Source organism: Lycorma delicatula, chromosome 12, assembly GCF_047948215.1.
Source record: "Lycorma delicatula isolate Av1 chromosome 12, ASM4794821v1, whole genome shotgun sequence".
NCBI lineage: Eukaryota > Metazoa > Arthropoda > Insecta > Hemiptera > Fulgoridae > Lycorma > Lycorma delicatula.
Window position 1 is genome coordinate 18,325,733 of NC_134466.1, and position 22,558 is coordinate 18,348,290.

The 22,558-nt window shown below is 29.5% G+C and overlaps 1 protein-coding gene across 2 annotated transcripts in view; it reads left to right on the top strand.

The window, feature by feature from the left end:
• LOC142332908 (uncharacterized) overlaps positions 1-22,558 on the top strand; it is a 46,395-nt gene that overhangs the window by 11,362 nt on the left and 12,475 nt on the right. Inside the window, exons 2-8 of one of the 2 annotated variants that reach the window (XM_075379610.1) lie at positions 5,349-5,480; positions 9,070-9,158; positions 11,635-11,746; positions 11,960-12,081; positions 13,882-13,983; positions 18,415-18,490; positions 20,432-20,496. In XM_075379610.1, coding sequence (XP_075235725.1) covers positions 5,349-5,480; positions 9,070-9,158; positions 11,635-11,746; positions 11,960-12,081; positions 13,882-13,983; positions 18,415-18,490; positions 20,432-20,496 — 698 coding nt within the window. The remainder of the gene's footprint in view (positions 1-5,348; positions 5,481-9,069; positions 9,159-11,634; positions 11,747-11,959; positions 12,082-13,881; positions 13,984-18,414; positions 18,491-20,431; positions 20,497-22,558) is intronic. The other variant, XM_075379611.1, reaches the window with a different exon arrangement.

Genomic DNA, 22,558 nt, shown 5'->3' on the forward strand with positions numbered 1-22,558 from the left:
GTTTTGGTCAGAAAACCACCAATGATAAAACAATGCAGAATGCAAAAATGTTAAATGTATGTAATATTGTGTTGTTATGAAAGTTGAGTGTAGTATTATGTAACAAAACACGTCGGCAAATTACTAAGCTGTACAAAAATAACATATGCTCTTGAATATTAACTGGGGAAAACAAATAACAAATTATTTATACCCAGAATAAAGTTTGATACTGGTGAGTCTATGCACGATTTACTGTATTTACTGCACAAAAGACAGTTTCCCATAGCAATAGCTTTTGCAATGATGATAAGTCATAGGCCAAAGTTTTGAGCATGTAGGACTGCACTTCAGAAACTATTCTCTATCAATCACAGTCAGTTGTATGAGGCATTAACCAGGTGAACTGCAAATACTAGGATTAAAGTACAAAACAGTTGGTAAACCAATGCTATCGAAAATTTAGTGTGGTCAGCTATTTTTGAGTGACAATAGTAGTTGAGCTATAATAGTATTGTAATAAGTTTACCTGTATGTGCATTAATTATGAGTAATGATTTTAATTTTTAACAATACTGTTTTCCTACCAGAAATATTAATTTTATTGTTTTCACTTTTTTACCGCATTGTAGCTGGGTTGGACGACACAGCGACCAGAGGGCACGCCCCCTACTCAATTAATATATTTTTTATTATTATTTCTTTTTTTATTTATTTATTTTTTTTTCATTGTCTATTGATGATAATTATTTAACAACTGAAATGGCCTAGTTTTACATTTTAAGTAAAATTCTTTATAAATTATTTATGAATGTAATTTTGTTTTCAAATTTAAATAATGGGAAATATGGAAAGAAAAATTTATAAAACATTGATGTGTTGATGTATTACTCTAAAATATAATAAATTATAAACATGGAAGTGATGGAGATAAGAACACTAAGATGAATGGAATGATGAGGACAAATTAAGAAAATTAATATATTAGAGGAATAATTAACAAGGGCAGATCAGCTTAAAGTGGAGTTTATTTTCAGGATGGCTGAAAGGGATCTTTACTTTAAATCAAAAATGACAGCTTCCAATCTCAAAGAAAAAGGTTCTTGGTTTTGCACCCAACAATTTATACACTACTCCACCAGTTCTTTGTATGTGAAAAATCAAAGACTTCGTAAAACATCTTTGAGTGGTCCAAACAGACGGTAGTTGGAAGGGTGAAGATCTGGACTTTAGGCATAATGTTTCAGCACCTTGGAACCCAAACAGTAATGGTTTTCAATTGTTATGCAACAGCAATTGTCTCTGTAACAATAGGCCTTAACGTTTTGTGTGAATTGCTGGTTTCAGATTGTTGGCCAGTTAATCATTATCTCTTGCACTGTTGTTTTATATGTTATATGTCGATGTTAATTCATTGTTTGCCAGTATCGTTTCTAGAGCTTGCTGAATCTTCCTGTCAGTGGTGGAGGTTGACGAGTGCCCTGCTTCCTCTACATAAATAATGCTTGTCCAGCTGCTTTTAAACTTCTCAATCCACTCATATGTGTTCTTGTATTGTTTTGCAAATCTCTGATGACTCTTGGCACACCTTTCGACCAAAAAAATTGGATCACTGCCCTTTTTTCTTGCTTGGTGTTCACTGCCAGTGGTGCAGGCATGGTTACACAGAAACAAGAAAAATGACGCTTTTATGGTCAAACTTCAATAACATGACCGCATTAATGTTGACTCTTAAGCATGCATCTGCAAAACCAAGTGTGATAAACCTAGAGGTATGTTATGGTGAATAAGCGGATAATTTTTGACTCGCCTATATAAATATTTGTGAATCCATCAGTACATAACCGATTCTGTTTGTTAATGGGTGATTTCTAGCCTTTTGAGTGAACTATTTTTACATTCCTTGGAGATTATATTTCCAAATTATATATATATATACAATTATATTATATATAAATTATAATTATTATATGTCTCCAATTATATATGGAGTTTATGAGAAACGTATCTTGATCATAAACATTGTACTGTCACTAGAGTATTGGTGACTCCTGTATGTAGATAACACTAGGGAATGTCATTCTTAACACTTAACCAAATTATGTCCAACTTACAGTGCAATGCAAAACATAAAATGAATAAATTGCTTTACTTCCTGCATCTTACTGTATTTAAACTAGGTGAAAAGTTGATATTTTGTATTTAGAAACTTGCCAAAACAATTATCCACTGCACACGTATACCACAAGCGTAAACATACAGCTTTCATGCATATGTTTCACTACCTAATAAACATTCATATTGGGTGAAAATTGACATGATGAATGTAATTATTAAATGTCTATTCCATGTTAATGATATACGTTTTTTCTTAAAAGGACAAGGTATTACGTAAAACAAAAGAAAAGAAAGATCTGTTGATTGAAAACAAGTAATATTTATCTGATATATAATCTTAGGAAAACAGATTACTGGATAATTTTCAAAACGAAAAATAAAATAAAAATAGTGGTTGTACAACACTAAAATGGATAGGTAATGGTTACTAATCCAGGCTAATGGTTACTAATCCTAATTGGAAGAATCCAGGATTATACAAATCAATTTTGAAGAGCCACACCAAATATTCCTTTGGGTGGATCATATAGTAATTGCCTCTCAAATTCAAAGAATAAACAAAATAACAGGATCAACCCTTATAAAATGCTCAAAGTACATTCAGAAATAAGTTCTAAGAATATATATTTTACACAGTCCATAACAACAGCCAATCTTCATCATGGTGTGTGATAACAACTGATTTTCACCAGAAAGCTTCTGCTTTGAAATCCTTGCCAGGTGTTAACATGACATACTTCACATACTATAAATTTATATACTTTAAGTAGGATGACACCAGGAAGTGTATACAATTGTGATATTGCCAGTGTTTTTCCTGGGTAACTTCAGAATAAAAAGATGTAATATGAGAAGAAATATAGTAGAAATCATGAACTCATGCTTTGAATGAATAAAATTTACAATAAATATATTATTAAAATATAGAATTTATGTTGAATATATTAATTTTGACTAAAATAGTTTAGAGATTTTCTAAACAATTCAAGTGAACAATTACCTCAATTGTTATTATTGATTTTTGAAAGGAAAATGTTACGTTCCAATTCTTTGCTCTTGGAATGATGGTGAAGTACAATGAACTATGAAAGAATTGAAGGTAATTGATATGAAGAAAAAAAACTTTTTAAGTAGTATGAAATACTGAAATAAATTTGATTGTTGTTGTAGTTTATTAAGTATTCAGTGTAATACTGATATTTGTTTATAGTAACAGAATGTGTAGCAGGCTTTAACCATTAAAATTTTGATTTATTATTTGAATTGTTAAATTCCATGTTTTGGTTTATCTATTCATTTTTATACTAAATAAAAACAGGCTAATGCTTGTGTTAAAAGACTTTGGCTCATGCATAGTCAAACTAGATAAATTTTCTCACGTGGTTAAGTGGTAAGTGTATACGTTGGTTTGATAAAACATTCTGCAGTTTTACTTTTAATTACTTTGTATAAATAAGCAGTTATTCTTTTTGCGGTAACAAAGGCAGGCGGTCAGCTTACAGTGCAGTTTACTGATATCCTTTCTCAGGTTTGTAAGAAAGGGGATCCTTACTTACAGATCTAAAGTGACAGATTCTAAATTGGCTGTATTTTGGAGCAAACTCCATTTAAAGTTTGTGTTTACTTGTACCCAATACCTCTTGATTATGATAACAGGACATTACCTCTTCTTGATTATGATAACATGACATTCACTGCACAACTGCTGCCACTGATATGACTGGTTTCACAAATAAACTACTTAAATCACTCAGAAATCTTTAAATGGAATTTACTTTAAAATGGGAGTCAAGTTGGAAGCTGCCATTGTGGACTTAAAATAGGAGACTCTCTGGCCTATCACCCTGCAAAAGGGATCAGTAAACTGTTGTAAGCTAGATCATCTGCCCTTTAAGTTAAAATAATAGAAAACATTTATTTTTATAAAAAAACTTGTTGAAAAAAAAAACCATATATATATATATATTTTTTTTTTTTTTTGCTTTGTCACAAATGTTGTACATTTACTACAGCTGATCGAAGTTTAAATAAAAAATTAATATTAACAGCAGGTAAAAAATTAGTCAGCTGTAATCCTGTACTTGTAAGTGGCAGTATATTTGAATAAGTTTGACTGGAGTGAAAGTTAGTGAAGAGGGATAAAATTTTCATAACTTTATAAAGCAGATTTAAAAATAATTTTTTATTTATTTTTAAACACATTGTGTTTTGGATTTGAAACAAAAAATGAACTTCCATACATTAATTTTTTGAAAAAATTGCTAAAATTTAAACTTTACAATGTTTCCTTATTTTTATAGGGTTGTTAGATTTGTTGTAATTTTTTGATAGTTTCTGCTTTTACAGTAACTTAAAAAAGGTATATAATTATTTAAGTTATAATAAAAACTTATCATTATTCTGTTATTATTAAAAGCTTTCCTTTTGAGAACACAAAATGTTACATCAGGAAGGGACTTGAAAAGAAAAGAAAAATAGAACGCGTACTTATTTGAGGTGTAAAAACATTGTAGAGCACTATCACATTTTTTTTTGTCTATATCTGTTCAGTTCTCACGTTTGGTTTGACTAGCCTGTACATGTACAGGCTTTAATAACATGTATTTGGCCAAAAAAATTAGTATGTTTTTTTTTTTTAATTTAGTTACTAAACAAGGGTATAATCTGGTAAGAATGAAGCAATATTCAGACTGTGAGTCTGCTGTAGGAAAGAGGGTAGTTCCTCTTTCTTATAAGGGTAGGAGGATATTGAAACTTTTTGGTGTGTTTCCATTTATAGCAGTTCCCCAAACTTTGCTGTTCATTGACTGTTAACTCAACTGTTATGTCCTCACCTGTATGCTAAGGATATAACAGACCTTACAAACTTTCTTATAAAGTTCAGTCTTTCTTATAAACATTTTTCCTCTTGCTTCATATCTCGGGAAGTAATTTGGTTCATGTGAAATATGTCTGTATACTATTACAATTTGGCAATTATTATCAGTGAAATTTTTTTACTGTTTTGTACTAATGTATAATTATGTAATATACAGTAATACTATTCTGTAAAGTAGAATGAGTATTAATGTTAGCTATAAGTGTTACACCATTACACTTTGGTCCACATATTCAGTCGTACTCTTTAATTTTTTTAGTAAATTGTTCTATTTCATGGAGGTCAAATAAACATGACATTTATTAGCAACTTTTGTAATGAAAGCATTCAAATAAATAATTAAATGTACCTGTATTAAATATTTTTTTTTAAGGAGAACTTGAAGTAACTGGTATATCAAGATCTGGAAGAGTTAGAAAGAAATCTTCAAAATTAACTGATTTTGAGTCACCTGATGAAATAGATCGTCATCGTAGAAAAAATGAAAAAACAGATTTTCCACAAGGTATTGTTTTGAGTTATTACTAATGTACTAATTTGCTGTTTCCTTTGATTTTTGTTTTTAATCCATATGAACTACAAAAATATTCTTTTCTAATTTTCTCTACCTAAAACCATCTTGATTCGACTGTCTATTCCTATCGTATTAAGGTTCATCATAGTCTAGTTGTTTTCATCTCATTCTTGTTCTTTTTGGTTGGTTAACTCTTGTTTGAGATAGGAAAATTTTCTTTATTTGATTGTCCTCTCTCCACATGCCCTAATTATTGCAGATATTTGTGTCTTGTGCATTCAAACAGTTATTTCTTCTTATTTGGAAGCCAACTTTTTCCTTAGACTTCACTTGCTTTTGTCATTGACTTTTACAGATCCGTATGTTATTTTAATTATTTTTCTTTTTTGCCTGTTTATTGTATGTGCTTCAAACCTTTATATAAACATTGATATTAATATAGCTGTGTGGAGTCCCATCCTGATATTTCTGGGTAGTGGTTTGATTTTTAGAATTTGTCTCATTGTTATCAATATTATCAATATTTTACCACCACTTGAAGTTGATTGAATCAACTTCAATCATATGATGCTTACCTATGTTTGAAGTTGATTGAATCAACTTCAATCATATGATGCTTATCTATGTTTGGTTTATTTGAGTATGTTTCTAATTCTTTACATCAGATCATGTAGTTTTGGGAATCAATATCTTTTGAGATCATCATCTGATTATTCTAAAACATTCTTTTTAGGCATTCAAGAATATTTTATTCCAAAACATTTTGTATCGTAAATTTAATAACTGTTTTCATTAGTTATATAAATGGTTTTTTTTCCCTACATCCCTGGGCCGGACATCCCATTAAGTATACTCGGCCCAGAGACGTGTCTTTTGACTCTATGGCGGTCTTCCCGCCCACCGGTTTTACACCCGGCACGGCAGGTTAACCGCCCCGGTACTAGATCTTTTCTTGCCTGCCTCTAATTCCCGCCGACGAGGGCAAAGCCCGGCTATGCCGTTCCCCACCCCCGCCGACAGAAACCGGGTCTCGGTCTTTATGCCATTTGCCTCAAACCGGTGCGACCAGCACAAGGATCGCGCGCACCCCCAAAACCAGCCACGCCGGCCGGGTCTAGGTCTTTTAATTTTATCCCCGCGAAATCTCCCTGGAGTCCCCGTCCCCTCACCGAAACCTGCACGCTAGGGCATACAGGCTCTCAGAGACGGGGCTGTCCACCTATCCCTATTTACGATTGAACCTAACGATTCCTTCGTCGCGCCTCCTCTTCCATAGTGCGAAGAACCGTACTGGCGAAATTGTTAAAAACGTTCCAGTTCTGTTTCCTCCTTAGCGACCACTCTACTATGTTATTCGCGTTCAGGTTATTGACTGCTATGAATTGTCTGTATTGTGCCCATCTTCGGCATTCGAACATCGTATGCGTCGTCCACCTCCTGGCAGTAGTCGCAGTTGGGTGTGTCTCTCTTGCCGAATCTTTTTTTCTTCATATGACAGAGTACGATACCCTGCCACCACTCCCAGCAATGCCGTTCTGTGCATTCTTCACAGTTTATTCTTGTTTCTTTGTATGCTGATTGCATCAGCCCAAACCGATGCCGCGTATAACGCCGCAGACACCGCCGCCGACGCAATCAGTTTCCGTTTGGAGGCCCCCGGTACTGTGTGTTCCACGAATAATCTCCTGATGGCTTTTATGGTGAGCCCTACTTTTTTGCACACATTTTCTATATGCCCACCAAACTTGAGACTTTTATCTATTGTCACCCCTAGGTATTTTGTATCCTTGACCTCGGTTATAACCTCTCCACGGATCACGACCCGAACGCTGCGCAGTCTTCTCCTACCCGTGAAGAGGATACACTTGCTTTTTGCAGGAGACACCTCCATGTTGTTATTTATTAGCCAGTTGTCTATGAGTTGTTGGGAGCGATTTGCTTTATCCTCTGCATCACCAATTTCCTTATCTTCCACCAATAGTGCAATGTCGTCAGCGTAAGTGACTACGCTGACTCCTTCCGGATAAGGTAACCGGAGCACCCGGTCGTAAAAGATGTTCTTCTCATTAATCTAATGTTATTCTCACTAATCTAAGATGTTATTCTCACTAATCTAATTTACCTTCTTTTTATATTTTAAGCTATTTACTTTGTCTATTTTTATTCTAATTTTATCTAATGTATTTTATATTCCATATTTTTTATGATGCTAATTTGGTTTCTTTAATCTATGGTCTGTCAACTTAGAAGGATTGGCGGTCAATTTACAACAAAGTTTATTGGTGGAGGGGAGTCCTTATTTCAATTTATTTGTTATTTCTTTATGCATACCAGGTCACAGATTTATAACATAATGACATGATGTCAACAATATTTTCCAGAGATGCTAAGGCATTTCTGGTGTGTAAATGCGTAGTTTTGAAAAGACTGAGATCACTCCTGAGATGTGTGGTTAATTGAAACCATCAAAGAACATCAGTATCCACAGTCTAGCATTCAAAGCCATATAAAAACAACTGCCTTTACAAAGACTCTAAACCTAGAACTCTCGACTTCAAAAATCAGCTGACTTTGCTGTGACGAGTTTAACCTGTAGACAAACCTGGCCGGTTAAAAAATAGCAGCTTCCAACTCGGCTTCATTTTGGTGTAAACTCCATTTAAAGTTTTTAAAGTTGTTCAGATAACTTATTTGTATGTTATCAATCACAGCAGCGGCAGCAGTTGAGTGGTGATTGAGACAGTCTCATAATTGAGAGGTCTCAAGTTTGAGGCTTTACGTCATCTTTTTTTAACTTTTACTTTTTTCTCACATATACACTATCGCAGATGATCTTCCTTTTTTAATTTCAAAGTGGTTGTGATCATACAAAGAAGATGTCCTCTGAATTGGGATAATGGATATCATCTAGATAAATACAAATTTTTTTCATCATTAGATTGCATCGTATTAAAATTAAGTTGTAAAATTTTATGTTTCCCAGGGTTAATTTGCTTCCAATTTATTTAAAAAATTAAAGTTAGTTACAAATTAAAGCACTTATAAGTTAAAGAAGTTACAGTTTTATGTTCTTGATGTCTTTTCTTACTTGTTTTTTTCTCAACAAACAAAATTACTTTTACACTGTCTGAATCAGAATCATTAATGAATATAAGTGTAATAATTAAAAAAAAAAATATATATATATATATATATATATTAATTTTAAACATTAAAATAAAAGAAGTTCACAACATGTAGAACAAAGGAACACTGAACAATATGTGTGAGAGCTTAATGTATGGATGGTTTATTCTGATGACACTTGACATTCCTCATTTCTTTCGCTTGTTGCTATTTACGGAACAGGCTACAACTCTTTAGACATTCTTTATATTTCATACTTCTGAAATAAGTATAGGAATTGTATAGCAATAAGCTGCTAGACAGTACTGCAATGTCATATTTAAAAGATTTGTGACATTCCTTGTTTTTTCTTTTGATCCCTCTGTGCAAGTAGAAAAACAGTGGAAAGATATTTTTATATCATTAATATAGTAAATTGATGAATAAATTGTAATTAAGTTTTTTCACCTTCCAGGTGTTTTTTCTCGAACTGGTTTGGGATCACCAAAAAAACAACAACCTACACAACAGATGAAGTCATCAGAATCATTTAATTCAGATGAAGTAATTTTCTTAAATTTATTATTAATATTATTGATTTATTTATATTTTCCAGTTGAGTGGAACTATGCTGTCAGAAATGATTTTTAAACTCTAGTTAATGTCATTTTACTTCATTTAGCATCTAAGAATCTTATACTACTGTAAATATTTTAAGTATAACTACTTACTGGTGAGCTGAATGCAAGCGATCATACTCCTATTTTATTTTTTCCTGACTTAACGCAAGCTATTTCTATACTACTTCCTTTGTAGATATCGCAATAGGAACAATGACTTCAACCTATAGATTGTATCCTTTTTAACTTTTTACCTTGCTTTAGCATTATATTTTGATATTCTCTCTCATCATGTTTAATAGGCATATTTAGAATGATGTTATGTGAAAGGTTACTTCGTTTTCTTTATTAATCTGGTTATAAGAATTATTTGGAAAGTTCTTTGCCCTGACACAGAGATGGTAGCACTCATATGATCAAATTACTATGATATTTATAAATTGTCACTTGCATGTTACAAAGTTTCAGATGTGTGCATTTAATTACTGTTTGTGGTGACCAAGTAAAGCAAACAAGTTTTGACATTTTTTGAAAAATGGATAAAATTGAAGTTCTATCTGTTAATAAAGTAGTTTGTTTTAAAAGGTTTAACTGATGGATATACATAAAGAATTAGAATTCACTTTAAAGAATTCATCCCCTTCATTTTCAATTGTAAAAATGTAATTGCTGCATGTAAATGTTAACATATATTCATTGATGATAATGAATGTTTAGGACCCCTCAAAAACCACTAACTCAAAGAAATATTCACAAAAATCCACAATGTCATATTAAGCTGTGAAGGTATGTAAGCTTGCTGACATATCAAAGATCTCAATAATAGTAGACCATATCTATTACATTTTATACAATTATTGGACATGAAAAAGCTTTCTGCTCAATGGGTGCCTTGTTTGTTAACAACTGACCAAAAGCATACTTGACTGAACATTTCTCAAGGGTGTTGGTGTCAACCAAATGTGACTCCATTGAGTTTCTTTGATGATTTATAACGGTTCTGAAACATGGATTCATCATTACCTGCCAAAGAGGATTCTTGTCTTATTTTTATATTTTTTGTTTTCATTTTTTGAATTTTTTATTATTTTGAACAGCAGTTCAAGTAGTGGATGGGAACAGGTGAAAATCTGCCAAAGAAAGCAAAATGGTTCCATTTGCAGGAAAGGTCTTGGCTACAGTTTTTTGTGTGATGTTCACGGACTACTTGGAAAAAGTTAAAACCATCACCGGGAAATATTATGCTTCATTATTGGATTGATTGAAGATTACTATTCAGACTAAACATCCCCATCTGCCCAGAAAGAAAGTGTTCTTTCACTTCAATAATTCGCCTGCACATGTCTCAATTTGTTGCAGCAAAATTGTTTGACGTATGCGTCAAACTGCTTCCATATGGACCTTATTCACCAGATTTAGTTCCCAGTAATTACTTCAACTTAATAAACCTGAAGAAGTGTCTTTGTGATTAACATTTACTTAAAATGATCAGGACAAAGCTGAGACAACCATTTATTTTGAACAGTTGGACAAATCACATTACATTGAGGGTATTAAAAAGTTGAAAAGTCTTTGTTCTAAATATATCAAACTATTAGATGACTGTTGAAAAATAGAAAAAAAACTTTTGGAAAAATCATTTTCTTTGTCAGTTCTAGACCTTTTCAAATGGCCCTCATATGATAGGCCTCTGTTATGTATTTCTGATGATTACTGAGAACATCTGTCTCATCTGTAATGATGTTTCTATTTCAGTATAGTTTATTAATATTATTTTTATTGTATCAGTTGAATTTTAGCTTATATTATAGTACATGTTTATCTGGAAATTGAGGAGACCTGCTAGATTCTTATATACTATCATTGCTATTCAGCCAATGGTATTCAAGGTATACCAGTAACATTAAAATTGTACAGTCAGTTGTTACATGTTGAATAGTTTTTGGATTACATCTTCTACAGATTGTTTAGTTCTTCTTGCAAAATGAGTTTTTGACAATTGTTCAAAAATTTTTCAGTGTCAGCTAACATATCTGCATATGTTAATCAATTCCTATAAGAAGCATCGCTTTCAATATGCACAAGTAACATATTGTAAGAGTGTGCTGACCGTTATATACATTTTTATTTAAATTAAACAAATATTTCTTACTTTTAAAAGTTACAAAATTGTGTTTTTTACTTGCTTTTCTTATGTTGGTTGTTCTGATGCACAAACAGGAATTCAGATATCATTTTTCCTGTTCAGTTTCTTCTCTGTTATATTTTTTTGTTTGATTTATTTAAGCATTCCCAGTAAACCACCTGATAGTTATTGAAAATTAATTTAAAGTATAATATAGAGTTAAAATTTAAAAGTTATTTTTATTATTTCATCTTTAATTACTAATTGTTTTTGATGTATATACAATTTTTTCTAGGAAGATAATGCAACAGGTAATTTTCCATTGAAAGAAGATGCATTCTCTGAATCTGACTCTGAACTTGGAATGTTTCCGCAGGCTGATGATGGATCAAGTATGGATTCAATGGGTAATTATTTATACATATACATTTACAAATATATTCTATCTAAAACAACAGAGACTAAAAATTGATAAACAATTTTTCTAATACAAAAATGAAATTTTTGTTGAAAAGTGTAATAATGAAGAAAATAAATTACAAATGTTATAAAATTAACATGTAAAATGTTAATTAATATTAATGATTAGTTAAAATAACAAATAAATGTTTTCCTTATAGGTAGTCCTATGGAAGATGAAGATATGGATGAACATTTGAGTGCTGTTGACCAAGATTCTTCGGAAGGATTTCAGCGTATTGTACCAGAAGCGATCGACGGAGAATCTACTACTCCAGGATCGGTATTAAGCATTCATTTACGCTGAAATTTTATTTAGAGAGAAAAATATTGTAATTAGATGAATATATATATAAATATATTAAGTTGGTATATTTTGTTATATCATAATTACTTTATCTAGTGTTAATCATTATATATATATATATATATATATATATATATGTATATATATATTACAGTTGATTTTAAGTTACACTTGCTTTTTAAGAATTAGAATGTTGAAAAACTTTTTAAAGTGCATTGTATGGTTTTTAAGTGAATGTTCTGGAATTTCATTTGTTTTTATAAAGTAAAATACTTGGATCTTATATACTGTTTCGTATTTAAGACATCTTTTAAAAATGTTTGTAAAATTTTCTAGTTACATTTATGGAACTTGGTAAAGTGGAAATATATATTAGTGGTATTAGTTATGACTCAAAAAGCTTCATTATGGGGAATTTTATTATAATTCTATGTTTCATTTAATCTTCTGAGTAAAATAATAACATTGATAATGTAGTTATTTTCCCAGAATCGCGATAAAAATTATAATCAATTTATGAGTATAATAATTTATAATTTTATATGTTCTGCAGCAAATTAAATTAAAAGGATATATTGCAATTATAGTAAATAATAATTAACCGTTAAACATCATTTCCAAATTAAAAAGAAAAGGAAAACCCATCTTACATAAGGGAAGGTGTCAACAAATTAGGCAAGTAATAGAACTGTACTTGTGCTGTTATATGCTTGTACTGTTATGGCATATAATTGGGCTCACTTGCAATAATAAAAAATAAGCCTGTTTGAGATGAGTATAAATCATCATTAATACATAGAGATACATAGAAATTAGTAGTCAAAAGTCATACTAATCATTCACATTGACAGCAAGGCAGCACTGATCTCTTTGTGATACTGAACTCTTATCAGCTTAATTTTGAGCTGGAATGGGACTGCTAACTGACTTTATTTACTCTTCTGAATATAATACAGTAGATTTGGTTTGGTATAAAAAGATTTTATCTCAATGAGAGAATTATTGTGTTTGTTAAGAAGAGAATATTTATTGACGGCATTATTATTATTATGAACATCATAATAACTTATGTAACTGTACCATAAAAAGCATTTCTTAATTGAACCTATTATTAACCATACAATAGTAGAGTTAAAGTATGAGAAAGACACTTATTTACAAACGTAATAGAGCTCTGTTGGAATTATAAGTCTTATATGTATATATATATATATATATATGTTGGTTAGGGATAACTTGAGGAAGGGTTTCATTTTTAGACATGCATTATTCTTGAGGCACCTGTGTCCTACAGTTTTTTCCACAGTGGTGTCCTGTGTAGAATTGTCATATGTATATTGTAATATTATGCACATCACCAGATTCCAGATTGTGTAAAACACATGAATTTTGAATGTGAAACCTTTGAAACTAAGTGCTTGTTTTTAGGATCCTTTGTTAGATATGGATGTTTGTAATCTATTTTGAGTAGTTCTGGAACTATAGAGAGACAGAACTGAACTATGAGAATAGATGACTCCCATCATTTTATTCCTGGAATTTAACTGGATCAGCCAATTTCCTACAATTTCTAACATTAGTATGGGTCTGTTTTTTATTTAAAATGTTTAAATCTCAGTTATTATTTGATTTGATATAATTATATTGGTATTTTGTATATTTTACACTTTTTGTTTTGAATTTTTTTATTGTTGGAAGAAAAACTTTTTTCTTTCTTTGTTATGTATTTTTCAAAATGGAAGTAATGAAGTTATGGAGTATGTTATTTGTGTGCAGGCACAGTCATTATATATGTTGGAGAAATCATCTAAAAAGAAGTTAATAATACGTGATGGCAGAATTGTTGGTCGAATGAAGGCTCAGAGGAAAGACAAAGGAGTCAGTTGAATGATTTTACAAAAAAAATTTTCTTCTTATATTTCCTTTGATTTTAAATAATTTATTGGTTTTATTTTTCTCTTTTTGTTTGTTTATTATAATAATTTTATTATTTGCCATTTTTCTGTTGTGATTGTCCTTGTATATATATATATTTTTTTTCTTCCACAAAACCCTTCCTATTTCATTATTCTTCCTTCCTGTCTAAACATTTAATTTATCCTTTCTAATTACTATTGAATAGTTCGCAATTCTATTATATTACATTCCGTTTCTTTTGAAAATAAATTAAAATTAACCAAAACCAGTATCAAAGGATATGACAAGGAAGATTTTTTATTACTTAGATTGTTCAATAATAACGGGACAGATGGACTTAGAAAGCACAAGTAATAGAAAGACAAAAATTATTATAAAGGAGAGATTTTTTTTTAGAAAAGATGCTTGTTAGTATTAATTAAAGATTTAATATTTGTTATTTGACGAGTCATGAAAGACAAGAATTAGAAATAAATCTTAAGAGTATTTTTTTTATTATAGTAGTTTAGGAAACAAGAAAGTAAAAAAATGAAAAAAGACAATATAAAAACATGTTTCTGATGACTGAAAAAACTTAAATAGGATGGGTTATAAAATTTGAAATGACATTTTAATTCTTCCATATTTATATAAAAGCTGGAAAATCATTGCCATGACATGAATTTGTGTACTAAACTCCTTAACCAAAAAGAGCTGCCTAGTGACTTTTAAAATAACTGTTCTTTTAGAGCTGCATGAAAAATAAAATATGGTATATTTAATTTCCAAAGATATTTATTTTCAAAAACAGGCAATGTTTATAGGGCAGACTGCAATTCTTACCTGTGGTTTTACAAGGACTGTGTTTAAATAAAGATTATTCAATTTTAAAAATAAAGTTATTTTTATTGGTATTTTATTTTTCAATTATAAGTTATTTGAATGTAAATCTATTACAATATTAAGAATAAATGCAGGACTGAAATGTGAAAATAAATGCACAAAAAACTACTGTATGTTGGGTGTGGGGTTAGACTTTTAGTAAAGAGTATTTTATAAATGTAAAAAATCAACAATGCCTAGCCCAGAGAGCACAATATCACCCTTCATCAACTGTTGGGTACTGACTGAAGTCATATTTAGTTGTCTGATCTGTTATCAGACACAGTTATGTACAATACATGTAGCTTTGTTTTCTTTAGTTATGATAACTGTTCTTAAAATAGATCATAATTTATTTTTCATATGATTTAACTATTTTGGAATCAATGTAGTTTAAGGTTTTTATGAAAAAAAGTAGTACCTTTTTTGTATTGAATTTTATTTACTATATTAACAGTTTTCTAAAAATCAATCTTTCTCTGTAATTAATTTATTTTTCTTATGCATAGTATAACAAGGAATAATTTTTATTATTTAAATTGTTTAATAATAAAAGGCAGATGCACTTAGGAAGTTGTGGAAAAAATTTGTGTAAAAAAGGAGAAATTTTTTTTTTAGAAAAGATGCCAGTTAGTATTAAATAAAGATTTAGTATTTTTAATTTAACAATTCATGAAAGAGAAGAATTAAAAATAGATCTTAAAATTTTTTTCGAGTATAGTTTTAACCTATTGAGTAGAATACTGTCCTATTAATGATGTAGCGAGATAACTTAGCAAATAAAAAAATTATGACGCTACCTTTAAAAAAATGATTTGGCTCAATGGAAAGACACTGTGTGACAAAATAGAAGATATTTTTAGGTGTCATATTAAATGCGGATCTAAATCCAAGAACTGATTTTGATTTTATTCTTCTGAGTGTTGGCTTCGCAAATATCCCTTTTTCAAATATGTGATTATTTATGTATAGTTATTGCAACTATCTTAGCAGGAAGCACAGTTACACGTAATGATAAAAACAGAAACAAATTTATTGAGTTGTAGAAAGAAAAAATTTAAGGGAAGAGATAAATGGTATTATAAAGCAATTAATTGATTATCTAAAATAAAAAAATATCATACTTGCTGATTAAGATTGATTTAGAAAGGATTTGAAAACTGCATTTTAGCAATATATTACTAAATAGATTTAAAAAAAAAATATTTTATATCATAGAAAACTCATAGAAATAAATTTCATTTCTGAAAAATGTAAATATTATTTGCCATAATATGCTGTAGATAGATGCATTATTATGAAAATCAGTTTTTCAAACAGTTTTAGCTACTTTATTTTACAATAAATAAATAACCACCAGAACGTAAGATAAATTGAGAATATAAACATTATATAAATCACATAAATAAGATAGTGGTTTAAAAATAATTTATAATTGATGGTTGGATGATGACCAAACTCAGAAAATACAAATGAAGTATCACTGATACTGGAAATTAACAGGCAAATGTAGATGTAGAATAATTAAAAATGATATATCCATCTTATAAGTGATATATATAAAATAATATAGTGATATATTTAATGAGTGATACATCCATCTTACCAGCAAATATACTTACTATTTCTTTATTTTCTGGATATATCATTTATTAATTACTTTTAATTATTTTATTAAAATATACCAGTGGAACCATGTTCAAGAAATTTAATACCTCGTAGATATATGTAGTAAATCGTAAATTAAACTAGCTGTTTTTTAAGGGTGAAAATAAATGGAGTTTATAATTTGAAAACAAAAGTGGAAGAAAACCATGAAACTGCTCATTAAATAATATTTTAGTAAGTGTTCTTATTATATTTGCATCTATCCAGTGGTTGTTTATTTCATTTGATTAATTGTGCCAATGCAATATATGATTCAATTAACATAAGTTGGATCGAACAATTAGGGATGGCTTATTAAAAAAATTAAGTACCTGATTGTAAGTCAGCTCATTCAAAGTAATGTGAAGTGGTGCACTACTCGCAGTATATCTCCCACTGTTGAAATGCTCTGAAAAATTATGTACTTTAAGTGTCAAGCACCTCTGCGACTTACACTGCATTTTTTCAATGATGGCAATCCTTCTTCATCTTGCGAAAGGGGAAAGAGACAAAAGTGCCAAATCTAGCAAGTATAACAGGCATGAGTAACAATCATGTTTTTGGAGTTAAAAATTCACACATTTGTGAGCTCTGTGGCTGGAACAGCATTGTTAAGATAGAGCTCCCATTTCTCTTGCATTACAGGTGATTTATGTTGAATGTCCTCTATCAAATGGCTTAATAAGTTGTTGTAAATCTTAGCACGGAGAGTATATCCCTTGGGCATGAATTTATGTTACAAAAATTTGTGAATGTTGAAAGAAGGCTGTACTGATCTCTTTTCATCTTCCACTGATCATACACTCCTCTTGAAGTGTGAATACTGTGCAAATACCTCATCCAGCGCATTTTTTTTTTTGATTTTACACCTGTTGGATCAAAGATTGTGAATTTTTGATTTTGACATAAAGTTTGATGTTATCCTTCTGTTCAGCTGTGTGATCCATGGTGAAATTATAGGTGTGTTGATGCACAAAGTTACAAAAACAGAGTCCTGATTTATACAGAATAATACCTCTTAGTTTACCGACTAACACTGCTTGCTTTCACTTTCTACACATATCTTTGCTGCACTTTTTATACTTTTTACACGACTAGTCTCAAAGTATTTTGATTGCACCAAGTGTTAGAATTAAGCTGCTATACTCACACCGGTCTCAGTGGCATGAGTAGTAGTAGCATTTTGGCCTTTCATCCAGAGGTCCTGGGTTGAATCCTGGGAGGCATAGCATTTTCATATTCTACAAAATTGTCATTTCATCTCATCCTCTGAAGCAATACCTAATGTGCGATGGTTCCAGAGACTAAAAAAAAGTAGTTATTAATGATTATATTATTTTTTTTTATTTACAGATTTACTAAAAAACCAACCAAATTTAAAAAAAATAAAATTATACAAATATTTTCACAAACATTTGCATTCAGTTTCAGTTTAATGTTTGTTTATGAATATAATTTTCCCTGTTTTGTGTAAATTGTTATTGTTAGTCTTTTAACAGTCAAGTGTTTATTTGGTGATTATAGTGTCACCTGCAAGCAAGAGTACATTAACATGACAAAAGAAAAAACTGCCACTTATGAATATCTATCATGATGAAAGAGAATTAGAATTGAAGTGAAGTATAATATTAATGTGAAATACAAGACTTTATTCGTAATGTTCTTTAAAAAAAAGGGTAATCTTATAGAAATTTACTTACTAATGTTTGTATTTTCAAAATTTAAGTAGTAATTCTTATTCTCATCTGTATTTTTTGTTGTACTACAATTTCTTCAATATTGGTATAATTTTTGATCAAGATATAAATGTGTATTATTTATCAATCTGAAACATAAAAATAACTGCTTATCATTGTTGTGTAATCTCTTGTATATTTTTTTCAGAAAACTAGATTTACTGCGTATATGTTATGGGCTAAAGAAATAAGACAGGAACTGATGAAGGCAAATCCAGAATTGGGTATTTTCCTTTTATTCTGATTAAATTAAATATTAAAAAAGTATATGGTTTTGGTTAAATAATTGATAGTTTTAATTATCGACATAATGCAGCATTTATGTAGTTTCTATGAGCTGGTTTTCATTAGTTAATATGCGAGGGTTATTCAATAATTAAAGATAAATAACTAGAAAAATGATTATTCAATTACAATGAAACTAAAGTTACTATTAATACAATTCCTGACTAGATTTAGCCCTTGTCTAATCATTCTGTGAGCTTTCTTATTCCTAGTGAAGAATTGTTCAACTTGGTGTCTGATGAGTCATTCTTGACCTCCTCATTTTTGTCAACGTAAATACCACTTAACAACTCTTTGAGAAGATCAAAGAAAAAAATGTGATGGTACTGTAAGATGGGTGTGACAATGCCTCCCGACCCAAGTTATGAACACCTTTCTGTTTCTTTTAAGTGGTATGGGATGAGCGTTTTCATGTAGTTGAATTACATATTTTAAGAGAGAACCAGGATTTTCCTCTTTATTACAGGTTTTATTTTATTTTCTAATGCGTTACAATAATACTTGCTTTTGAAAGTCATTCTTATATTGATCTGTATAATCTAGTATTACAATAGTTATGTAGTCACCTGCAGATGCATGTGTGTATAAAAAAATAAATATGTATATAAAACAAAAAGGTTCTTATTTATTTTATTACATGGATATATTATTTTTTAAATAAACAATAGAAAGTCAAAATTATTTTTCTTCAATGACATTAAAGAAAATAAAAAAAGTCCTTAAAAAAATTATAAACTCATTTTAAATTAAATCAAAATCTTTCTTCTAGAGGACCTTTAAAATTAAACCAGTTCTTCTTCAGTAGAGTTACCTGTGCCATTGATATAAAGAGGAGTTTTTAATGAATAAGCAGCTGCACAATTAACTCTGAAAGAACAATTTCCATGCTATTTCAAAGTAAGTTGTGATGCTATTCAATGAAATAAAACATGTTAAATCGATAAAAGAAAAACAAATAACAAATCAAAAAAATAAAATTAAGAATAAATATATGTACAAAATTACACTTTCATCATTTTTAAATCTCATGCAAAAAAACAACGTTGAAAACAGAATACATTGGCTTCAATCTATTCCGAACCAATGTTGAATGTAATGCATTTTCCCCAACTCTAATTTACTTTCACTCAAAAGAAATAATATGCATAGTTTTGCCTCAATTTGTATATTTAGTGTTTTTTTCTTAATTTTAATCATTAAACTAAATTAAAATAAAAATATATTTCTTTATTGTTTTTAATCCTGTTAGTTACTAAAAATTTATATTTTTTTGCGAGTAATTTTTTTTTTTAATCAAATATTCAAATGAATCCTGACAGTGTTAGATAATATGATTATCATTATCTGAAATACTTAATTATTGTAAAAGCCACATAATCAATAATTCATTGAAGAAATCATCATTAGAATCATTCTCAAATTTATCTGTACAATATTAATTGAAGGTTATTGTTATAAAGTTATATTTGACTTATTACAGAGGATATATTAATTATTAATTATTTATTAATTACCTCAAAAGCTGGATTGTTTTAAAAAATTCAAGGATAGTGAAGAGTTGAAAATCTCGATTCAAAAGTGGCTACAGTTCTAGGTGCTGGAATTATATGCAGTAGATCTGAAGAAGCTTATATCATATCAAAAGTGTTTAGAACAAAATGGTGATTAAATAGAAAATAAAGTATTTGAAACTTAATAAATTTTTCATTTTTTCAAGTGTTCTTATTTTGTTACCCATCTGCTCTTTTGAATCGTGCCTCGTAGAATGTAAGATAGCAGGTATTTACTACTACATGTATACATAATTCGTAAATTTTATTATTTTTTTTGTGAATTGCTTTCAGAATAAGGTCAACTAAAAATATTAATTTTTTTTACAGATTTTTCACAAACCAGTAAGAAATTAGGTGAACTCTGGGCAACTGTACCATTTAATGAAAAATATGTGAGTTGTTTTCTAAAATAAATTTTTAAGTACGTTTTAAATCACTATCTAATCTTAGTGATAATGACAAAAGAGATGGTAATACCTTTTCCTAAAACACTACTTTAATATAATTATAAATTCAAACAATTAAATAAAAAATTTATCAAGTTATTTGTTAAAAGTCTATTGTAAAATATTATATATGAGAGTTATCTGTAATATAAAAGAATTTCATTGCAATAACTATAAAACAATAAAAACATAATAATTATTCGGTACTTTCAACTAGAAAAATAATTTATAAAAAATTATAAAATAAATTTAATAAAAAAATATAAAATTATTCAAGAATCATCAAATACAAAAAATGATATGAAATAAAGTGTAAATGCACAACTGTAGCTGTTACTAGGAAAAAATAATTTTCTGGACAATATATTCTAATGTACTGCACAGTATAATAGAATTATATTTAAAAATCACTGAAACAGATGTAAACTACGCTTTGAATACAAACAACAGTATGCTGACTTCATCGTACTGCAGTATCTGTCATGAATTCTTATGATAGTCAGTCTTTGCATATTTGAACTGAATTGGTTCAAAATTAACATCTTTTGTTTAATAATTTTTTGAATTCATGTTGATGCTGCTCTCTCCTTTTTTTTGTTGAAAATGTAAATACAACAGTTTTCTATCATTATCTAATTTATTTTCTATTTTATTAACTACCAGTAGCAGTAAAACATCATGGTTGTATTTCTCAGTATTAGCCATAAATACTCGAAAGAAGATGCAGTATGTAGAGTGGTCGATAAAAATGAAATTGGATACAATGGTTCAATATAGGCTTACAATGTAATATAAAACAGGTCATCGTTGTCATGGTTTACTATTCGTGGATGTTAATGAAATGTTTAAGTAGGCGTAAAAAAAATTTAGCCCTTTCAGTTAAAATAATTTATCTTTATAAATAAAAATGTAAATGTTGTTTGTTCAAAATCTTAAATCTGAAAGTTCTTCACAGATTGCTTTCAAATTTTGATTCAACGTTGCATTTGAATATGTGCATGTTTTTATATACCTACTATTTATATACCTAAGATGTCACACCTATGACAGGTAAAAACATGCTTTTTTTGAAAAACATCGCTGTCTGTCGGGTGTAAAAGCAACAAATGCTACACTAAATATTTTATGATTCCATTTCAATGTTTCCGATATGAGTGTCTGCTATAGACTAAAAAACTACTGGTACAATTTATGTGCGGGGAAAAGGGAGAAAAGGAAAATAGGGAAAATCAAAAAAGGGAAAAATTGAAAAAGGTAAAAGGGAAGAAGGGAAAATGGAAAAAATAAAAAAGGGAAAATAAAGGAAAGGAATTGGAAAGGGAAAAGGAGAAAAAAAGGGAAAAGGGAAAGATAAATAGGGGAAGGAAGGGAAAATGGGAAGGAAAGGGGGGAAATTGAGGAAACTAAAAATGGAATATGGTAAAAATGAAGATGGGAAAAAGGAAAATGGGGAACAGCGGAAAGGAAAGGGGTAAAAGGAAAAAGGGGGAAGGTAATTTTGTGAAGTTCCGTACGTTTTGTTAATGTGTTATCAAATTTTAAAATTTTGTTTATTTAATTTCCTCAAATCTAGCAATAGCGAAGCATTACTGGGTCTGCTAGTTTTTTAATAAAAAAAATTAAAACTAAACCTTTGTATGTTTCAATGTATTTTGTTTAACTAATTTATTTTTTTATTTTCTCCGAAGAGTCCGTTCCTTACTACACAAAACCATTGTTTTTCTTTTTTTTCTCTTTATTTATTCACCTATATATGCATGATTGCAAAGATCGTAATTCTTTTTATGATATTAAGAATGAATATCATTTTTATGATATCAAGAATGAAATTATGATAAAAATTTTTGCTCGGAATTAAACCTAGAAACAATTGAATAAGAAAGTAATAATATACTGAGTACTATACTAATTGGCTGACCAGTTGTATTTCTATGCAGTGTTTAAATAAGTAAATTGTTTTCAATAAAACTGTTTAGATTATTTGCTAAATTATTTGTTGATAAATAAA